The sequence below is a fragment of the Condylostylus longicornis genome, unplaced genomic scaffold (genome assembly GCF_029603195.1).
Source record: "Condylostylus longicornis isolate FDR11 unplaced genomic scaffold, ASM2960319v2 ptg000083l, whole genome shotgun sequence".
Classification (NCBI taxonomy): domain Eukaryota; kingdom Metazoa; phylum Arthropoda; class Insecta; order Diptera; family Dolichopodidae; genus Condylostylus; species Condylostylus longicornis.
Genome location: NW_026578051.1, coordinates 805,123 through 814,728, shown reverse-complemented (window position 1 = coordinate 814,728; position 9,606 = coordinate 805,123). Strand labels below are relative to the sequence as shown.

The 9,606-nt window shown below is 23.9% G+C and overlaps 1 protein-coding gene across 1 annotated transcript; it reads left to right on the top strand.

Moving 5' to 3' along the window:
• The first annotated feature begins 363 nt into the window (after positions 1–363).
• Positions 364–8,360, top strand: LOC129613349 (uncharacterized). The gene is made up of 9 exons (XM_055527361.1): positions 364–529; positions 592–780; positions 902–3,043; positions 3,104–3,233; positions 3,286–3,416; positions 3,482–5,276; positions 5,491–5,705; positions 5,774–7,072; positions 7,238–8,360. Exons 1-9 carry the CDS (start codon positions 452–454, stop codon positions 8,285–8,287), a joined length of 7,029 nt encoding a protein of 2,342 aa, XP_055383336.1. The 5' UTR covers positions 364–451; the 3' UTR covers positions 8,288–8,360.
• Positions 8,361–9,606: the final 1,246 nt, after the last annotated feature.

Here is a 9,606-nt window from a genome sequence, read left to right as displayed (position 1 = left end):
TTTGGGAATATTCAAATTGTAGATAAAAATTAAATTATTGTTGTAAATTTTGCTATCGTATCATAAACGAAATATAAGACACTACAGGCTGCTTTGAGAATTTTTTTTTGGATCGATATTTTTTTTTGCAGCATAATAATTATAGAGCAAGATTTTTCTAGTATAAATTTTAAAAACAGGTTTTCAATTTCTCTTTTTAAATTTACTCTTTGCCAATTTCAGATGCACATAAAATAATGTGTGGAAAGTATTCAAATTACCGTTTACTTTTATGTATTGATTTTATATTTATTTTCGGATTTCTATCATTTTGCTTTAGCCGAGTAAGAACACAGACTTTAATAATTAAATTTTTTCTTTTTTATAATCTTCTAAATTAAAGGACAGAATGTGCTGCATAGTATAAAATTTCAATGTTTTAAATGATATTTGAATAAAAAATTTGAAAAAAATGTTTTTAAAATTATATTCAAAATTTGTTATTATTATTTTATTGTTTTTTATTATTAGTTTATGTGATTTTGGACAGGTATGATTAATAAAACGCATTTAATTGAACCTAATTGTATTAAAGTATTTTCTAAAATTTAGAGTCAAATTGTTACACCAGAACGTTTAAATAAAAATTATAAAACACATGGTAACACAAAAAATAATACAAGAGTTGAGGTTACCGACAAAAATTTAATGGAAACAAAAGCTTTAAGGGATGAAATAAGCAGAGCTATTACAGAAAATCGTTATCATATTAATTTAGAAGATAATAAAAAATCAAAAAATGTGAGAATAATTAAAAAAAAAAATTTAAAGTAATCCTGTTATTTCTAATTGAACTTTTAATCCAAATATTTCTAAAATCAAGTGTCAAAAAATTTATTATTAAATATTTTTTTTCTCTCAGTCAACAATTCCAGTTAATCATTCCAGTAAAAATAATGGAACTATTAAGGTAAAAATAAAACCAAGTAGGAAACCAAATGAAACATTAGTAGGTCAAGCAACAAATGGAACTAATTTTGATAATCCAACTGGTCGTAGCAGCTATAATGATGATTTAGATAAAATAATTGCAAAAGAAATTGATCCATTAGGTATTAATAATGATAAAATTGAATCATCTGGTATAAAAGCAAATACAGTTCATAGTAATTTGGCGGCAACTGGTGATGAAGATCGGCAAAAATTTTTATTAGAAGATTTTTTACCAAAACATTTTGTTGATCGTGAAGTTCTAACTGTTACATCAATTGAAGAAGATCCAAAATTTATATTAGGCGATGGTGTACGAGAATGGAAAATATTAAGAACTGAAAGTGAAAATTATTGGATTGGACTTAAAGCACATCATATATTATTAATATCAGATGGAAAATATGAAGAAGCATTACGTGTTGATTTTGGTTATCCAATTGAAGCATTTGAAACATTTAGTTTTTGGAATACAACAAGTGATCGTTCAACTGGTGTTATATTAATATCAATTGGTAATTCAATATCATGGATTGAATCAAAAAGTTTAGAATTAATATGGACATGGAATATTGGTAAAATAGCTAAAATTATGAAATTTTATCAAATTGATGGTCGAGAATATTTAGCTATTTTAGCTGTTACAGAAGATTATAGAAAATATTCAATTAATATATATGAATTTATTGAAGATACTAAAGAATTTTGGATAATACAAATGATACCATTAAAATATCCAACCGATGAAATGATATTTTTGGATACAGGACGTGAAGCTGTATTAGCTGTTACACAAGAAAATGATGTTCTAGTATATGATTATAATCCAGATGCAGAATTTCGTTATGAATTAGCTGAAAAATTTACATCAGAAGATTTAAAATCTATTACTGCTTTTAAAATGGGTGGTTATTCATATTTGGCAATAAGTGGTAAAGAACCAAAAATTTTACGTTATTATCGTGGTGATTTTATACCACAAACATTATTCGGTGGTTATTTTAAATTAGTACATAGATATTTTCCTATACCAGCTCGTACATATCGTGATGATTTAATACTTTTAGTACAACATATTATGGAATTTGCTGGACATTCTTTAACAGTTTTAGAAGCTTTAGTTTGGAATGGGCAATCATTTGAAGCAGCCGGTGATATTCCATGTACTCTTGGAAGTGAAACATATCATTTTGGTGTTAGTTGTATGCTTGATTTAGAACGTGAAAGTGGTATTGCTGGTGCTGCTATAATTGATGGTGGTCGTAATATTTCGATTATAGTACCAAGGGAAGATGCGCCATCTGGTGTATTTACAATTAATACAATATTAAAAGAAAGAAAAACGGAAGTCCAAGAATTGGAAGAATTATTTGAATTTTTAAATTCTACTGCTACAGAACAAGAAGAAATACTTGAAAATACAAATAGTTTTATTGAAAATTCTGATGGCAATTTACTTGACCTTGATTTGGATTATTTTAGTGCTACTGAATTATTATTTGATGGTGATATTGAAGAAATTTTTGTTAATGATATTAAATGGACAGAAGAAGATGAAAATATTGATGTAGAATTGTTAATTAAAGATCTAGAGGAATTGAGTGAAGATATTAAAAATCTTGAAGAGCAATTTTCCGAAAATGATACGAATATGGATAGTGCTAACATTGAAAATGAAGGCAATGATGATTGCTTTGATTCAGATGTGAAAGTAAAACGGTCAATAAAAGAATTTGATTATATTGATTTAGAACTTCATGATGTTATTATTGAGAATCTTATTGTTGATTTAATAAATACTAAACCGATTCCCAAATTAATCGAAAATGGTATATTAAATTTCAATGGCACAATAATATTTGAAAATGGTTTGACTGTAAAAGAGTCATTTAATGAAAATAGTGCTGAACAGAGAACATTTGCTAGAAATAATGAAACCTTAGAGCTGAACGAATTAAAAATTGATGGTGATATAGAATTTGAATTTATTAATGGTATTAGATGGACTGAATTTTTAAGTAAAGTTACTTTAATTACATTCCCAGCTAAATTTAATACTTTAATTGTTGAAGGTGTAAGTTAATTTTTATTGTATTTAAATGGAAAATTTAATTTAATTTTGGAATTCATACAGGATGTTGAAATTGATCAAGGTTTACAAATTGATTTTGTAAATAACATTGAATTTCCATATGGATTTTTATGGTCAAGCGGTCCTAGAACAAATGTTATTACTGCAAGAAAAAATTTCACTGGACTTTTAGGTAAAATTATATATTAATATTTAGTTAATTTTGGCTTATTTCTGATTTGTAGAAGCAAATGCAATGGACACGGCTGGTTTAATAAACGGAATTGATCCATTAACTTTTGTTACACTATCAACAAATCAAACAATAACTGGGAAAACCACTTTTAGGCAGTTAGAAGTCAGTGAGCTTTTAGAGGTTGGATTAGACATCTTTTTATTGTGCATACATAATTGAGTAAATGTTTTAAAATTTCATTTTAGGTAAATGGAACAATATCTGGTCGAGGTCTCAAAGACTTTTTATCAAATCCAACAATATTGGAGACTACAGTCATTAATGCAGCTTGCCGATTTAATGTTCTTGAAATAAATGGAACTGTTAAAGTTGTTGAAAAATTCAATGGACAAGATTTAGATGTAATTCTCGAAAATATTATTTACAAAAATGAAATTGAAAATGATTCAATTGTAATAGAATCAAAGAAAATATTTAATCGAGGAATTGAATTTACTGATAATATAGAAATTAAATCAAATAATCTAAATGATATCCCAATAAACAATTTTGTTACAAAAGATACCGTTCAAGAACTCGAATTCAATAAAATTGTTGGTGATATTGAAATTGAAAATTTAGAATTATCTGGAACATTCGATTCAATTAATATACAAAATTTATTTGAAAATACAACAATGATTGATGGAAATCAACTTAGAAATTCTACTTTAATTGTAGAAAATCCAGAATTTCTAAATATATCTGAATTAATAGTTCTTAATTTATTAAATGGTGAATCTATAAATGATTTTGTAAATATTAATGAAGATATGGAATTTGAAAATTTTGAACTTGATACTATTATAGCTGATTTAGTGGAAACTCAAGTTGATATTGAAGGATCTAGTGGTATATTAAATGGTATCGAGCTAAGAGAATTGAATGTAACTGATAATGAATTAAATATTATTAAAAATAATACAAATGAATTATATTTTGAGGAACTTACAATTGAAAATGATTTAGATATTATTAATCTTAATGGTTTTGAATTCTCAAAGGCTATACAATTATTAGAAAGAGTACATGATATTCCATTTATGGTAAAACAAGGATTAATTACAATTCGAGAATTAATTGTTAATGGTAATATTGATATTAATGGAACAATTAATGGAAAACCATTTAATGAAGAAATTTTATCACGTGTGATTTGGTTGAATCGTGAAAATCAAATTAATAATCCAATAATTTTTAAAAATTCAATTAATTTCGAAAATGATGTAAAAATAAATGGTCTCCTTAACAATGAAAATTTTCAGTCTTTTATAAATGATATTGTATGGAAAAATAATTCAAAATTTTTAAATACCAATAACAAAAATCAATTAAATTCAATTAAATCCGAGAAAACATTTATAAATCCAATTGAAATATTACAGAATGCTCAAATTACACGTTTAAATCAAGGTGAAACGAAAAATTTAGCACGAACAAATGTAAATAAATTAAATTTTAAAGGTAATCTTCATATATTTGGTAATTTAGAAATTGAAAATTTAAATATTGGTGAATCTTTTAATGATATTGAATCAGAAGTTTTTACTGATTTATGCCGATATGATGAAAATTTAGGATGTTATATTCTTGGTAATAATGAAATTGAAGTAAAAGATCCAATTACTATTGATAATTTAAATATAATTGGAAAATTAAATGGATTTGAAAATTGTACAAATTTTATAAATAATTTAGTATATAAAGATGAGCCAACGTTAATATCAGGTGAAATTATTTTTGAACAACCAATTGAATTTAAAGGCAACATACATATTGATATATTAAATGGATTAAATTTGGTGAATGCATTTGAAAATATTGTTTACGATAATGAAAATGAAATTATAGAAATTCATAGTCCTGTAATTTTTAATGAGCCTGTTATAGTAGATTTTCTTGAAGTTAAAGAAGAACTACATACTTCGAATATTGGTGGTTGTGATATTATCGAATGGAAGTTGAATAGTGTGTCATTAGATGAAGATTTGGATATTCCAAGTAAGTATATAGTAAATTTTTTTGTATAAAAAATTGTAAATTAAATGAATTTAGAACAAAAAAAATTGCTAATGCTTCAAGATTTTTTTAATTTATTCAAAATTTCAATATATTCTTTTTTGAAAATTGTTCACTGGTCCTAACAAATTTCAATTTAAAGCTGAATTATTTCTAACATTGCTATTCTAACATTCTTTTTTCATTTAATCTTCAGAGCTTTATTTTTCATCTGGAAGTCTGGATTCTAATGATTTGCATGCTAAATATTTCAATGATTACGATTTGGAAAATCTTGTAACATTGCATACTTATCAAAATTTTACACATGAAATACATGTATCGGAATTATTTTTAACTGGATCCTTAACAACAATAAACTTAATAAACGACAAATGGGATATTAAAGCTGAAATGGAGAATACGGTTATGGTAAGCTTTTATAAACCAAATTTTTAAGACTTATAAACAATTTGTTACCTTCTTAATTTTTATTTTAGAAAAATCGTTTAGAACAACGTATAACATCATCTATAACAGCAAAATCATTTAAAATACTTCATGATCTTCAAATTGATGCACTTGTTAATGAGAAAAAAAATATTTCTGATGTTATACATCTTGAATCTAAAACAATTGAATTATATTCACCAGTTTTCTTTAAAAATTTAACTGTACCAGAAGTATTTACAAAAGATACAATATCTGGTTTTAATTTCAATGAATGGTATGATGAATCATTGTGGTCAAGTGGTCGTACTGAACAGACAATTACCGGTCATTGGAATATTGAAAATCTATATGTTAAAGGAAATATTATTGGCCATGATCATTATATTAATAATATCCCATTGGATATGATACGTGGACAATTAGATGGACCAACAGAAGATCAACAGAAACAATTCAAACATATCACTGATGATTACAACATTTTATGTCAGAAAATCCAAAAAATTATGAAAAAATCACAAAATCGTATTTATTTCGTAAAATATTTTGAAGAATCAACAAAATATAAAGAAAATGGGCTTATAAATACCATAAATATATTTAAACATAATGAAACTTATTATTTGTTATCAAATGTTGATTGTTATACAATTATATACCAATGGGACGTAAAAAATTCAAAATTTGTTCAAATAAATAAATTTGAATCGGGTTCGGTTTTCGAATATATAGCAATATCAGAAAAGAATGGTGATTTAAATTTATTGACAAATTCTAAAGAAAATGAAATATCAAAATGTAAAAGTCAAGGTGTTAAATATTGGGTATTTAATAGTGGAAATATATCAGATCATGGACAATTTTATGGACATTTTGATTCAATATATTATGATCCAAATCAGAATGGATTTGTTTATGGTATATCATTAAATCAAAATTCTGTAATTAAATTGAATCCTGGTAGAAGTAGTGAAGATATTGAAGATGAAATATGGGAACTACCAAAAGAATCAAGAGGTTTATATAGATTTTTACCAGATAATACAGAATTTGGTGCAGCAATTTCTGATGGTAAAAGAATATTAATTGTTAATAAGAATTTTAAAAATTCAAAGAATCGTAAAAAACGTACCATAATTAAAAATGATAATATTAGTAAATTACCAAAAAAGAATATTAATATTACATTTGAAAGTGTTAAAATCGATTTATACGACATTTTATTTGATTTAGTAAAAAATATTTCTAATACTATAAAGGCTCTTCAACAAAATTCCAATTTTCCAAATTACCAAAATATTACCAATGAAATTAATGAAAATTCTTATAGTCAAATATTAAATGAAATACAAAATCAAAGAATTTTAGATGATTATAATTTTATTTCATATGAAAATCAAAATAGAACTAATTTCGATTATATAACATTTAAAGCTATAAATATAACAATATATTCTTGGAATACCATTAAAAATATTCAAATAATTACAAATTTAATTGATGATAAAGAGAAAATTTTAGATAATTTATTAATGCATCAAGCAAGTGCTAATTTAGAAACATTAAGAGTTTATAGAAAAAAATTAATTAAAATAATTACAACTGGTATAATGAATATTGCTGATAATGTTATAAAAAATTTTAAAATTGAAAATAATGAAGAAAATTTACAAATTCAAATTAAAAGACAAGAATATTTAAAATTAATTTTAAATAATTTATTAAATTTTCTTATGAATCGTCTTGAATTTTTAAAACCATTAAATATAAATAAAAATAATTTCGAAATAAAAGATGAAATTAAAACAACAACAAATAATTCAAATATACAATTAGAACGTGGTATACAATTTACACCATCTATTAAAAAATCTATTCTACAACGTCAACAACACCAACAACAATATTCCAATATAACAACAAAAACAACAAATCCATTATTTAGTCGTCGAAATATTGAAGAATATTTTCATGAACCGATTATTGGTCGTGATATATCATCTGGATCATTAAGTAATTTATTAATTGCTGATAATAATCATATACCAGATAAAATATCTGGTGAAATATTACCAATAAAAGTTAGTTATAAAGAGAATCAACATACACTATATGCAATTATTAATTCAAAAAATTATGAAAAACGTAGTAATTTAGATGAAAATATTAAAGATTCAATAAAAATATTTTTTGATATTATGCAAGGACATGTTTTTCAAACAATTGAATCATCGAATCCACGTAATTTAGCTGTATTAAATATAAGAGATGAAACAATTTTGGGTTTTGTTGAAGGAAAAAATTTTATAAAATTGTATATTTATCGTGGAATACAAGGATTTGTTGAATTTTCTCATATAAAATGTGAACATAAAATTGAAAAATTATTAAGTATAGCACTACCAAAGAAATTAGAATTTTTCAATAAGAATTCATCAATATGTCCAGAATTTTATTTTATTGCTGCTGGTGAAAATTATTTTAGTTTTTATAAAGCAATTTTAGCTGGTACTTGTACTGTTGAAGGTGATTTAAAATGTAATGGTTGGACAGAAGATTAAATTGAGTGTTCAAAATTTCTAATCAATTTTTTTTTTCTTCTTTTTATTGAAATTTAATTTAAGTGTTAAATATTTTTTTTTTTTCTTTTCCTTATTTTTTTTCTCTTTTTTGTTATATACTGTGTTTAATTATAATTGAATACAAAAAAAAAATTGTGTGATAGTTTAAAATTTGTTAAATAAAAATTAATCTCTTTTTCCATATTTTTTCGAATGTTACTTTTGAGTATATTTACTCATTTAGGAGAGAATTAGCTCATTTTTACATTTAGTTTATAGAGTTGTCCTCATTCTTACAAAGTTTACTATTAAATTTAACTTGTTTTTGCCAAGCGCAAAATGGAATGCAAAAATTGTCACAGTTTTCAAAATTTATTTTTAATATATCGGCAAACTAAACATAGAACTACGGTAATACTTTAAAAATATTATTGTAGCTAATCAGAGTATATTTCATATTTTGATATTAGAGTATATCAGCTAATATTTTGAGTATATTTCAAAATTCAGACTGCAAAATCTGCAACCAATGTAGAAACAATATAAATTTTAAGAAGAGTATAAGAGCATACGTTGGATATTGAAGAATTACTCGAGACTGTCGCAAATCTGCAAAACAAAGATATTTAATTTTTGATTAATTTAGACAACAAAGATTTTAGTTTTTAGAATTTAATTTAGAACTTTCAATGCATTTTCAAATTATTAAAAATCCTATTTATTCTATAGCTTCAACATTTTGATTTTATGTAGCATTTTTTTGAGATTCATTCACACTGGTTTCTTGAATTTAAATTCAATTTTCATTCTTAATATTTGCATGGAACAATAATACAAGTTTCTTACATATTGCACATAATTTCTTAAATTTAAAAAAAACCATATAATTATACACATAAGTATTATTATAAAATAAAATTTTAATTAAAATAAATTAACGATCAAAATTTTAATAACTACTATTCCTCTTAATAGGTTTCTAACTACATATAAAAAATAAATTTATTGATTAAAATCTCTTTTTAACATTCTATAAATAAATATCTATTAAATAATCCAATGTTATAATAGATGTTATCTTTTGATACCAACATAAAAAAAATTATTATATTAAATAGGAAAAATTAGGAAAAAAAAATCAAGAAAAAGCCCTAAGCCCTTATAAAATTGCGCGTAAAAAAATGCAATGCAAACATTTATTATAATAGATCAATACCTTTATACACATACTTATACTGTAGCCCTCCAATTGATATAGCATCCCCTTGATTTTTTCAAATAATTTCATTTTCTCAATTAATTTACTTAGCAACACGGTA

Bases quoted from the DNA above. Each gene is read 5' to 3' on its own strand.
- LOC129613349 (XM_055527361.1), top strand. From the start codon at position 452: ATGTTTTTAAAATTATATTCAAAATTTGTTATTATTATTTTATTGTTT. The intron at 781-901 runs GTGAGAATAATT...TTTTTCTCTCAG, and splicing joins ATAATAAAAAATCAAAAAAT to TCAACAATTCCAGTTAATCA. The intron at 5,706-5,773 runs GTAAGCTTTTAT...TTTTTATTTTAG, and splicing joins AAATGGAGAATACGGTTATG to AAAAATCGTTTAGAACAACG.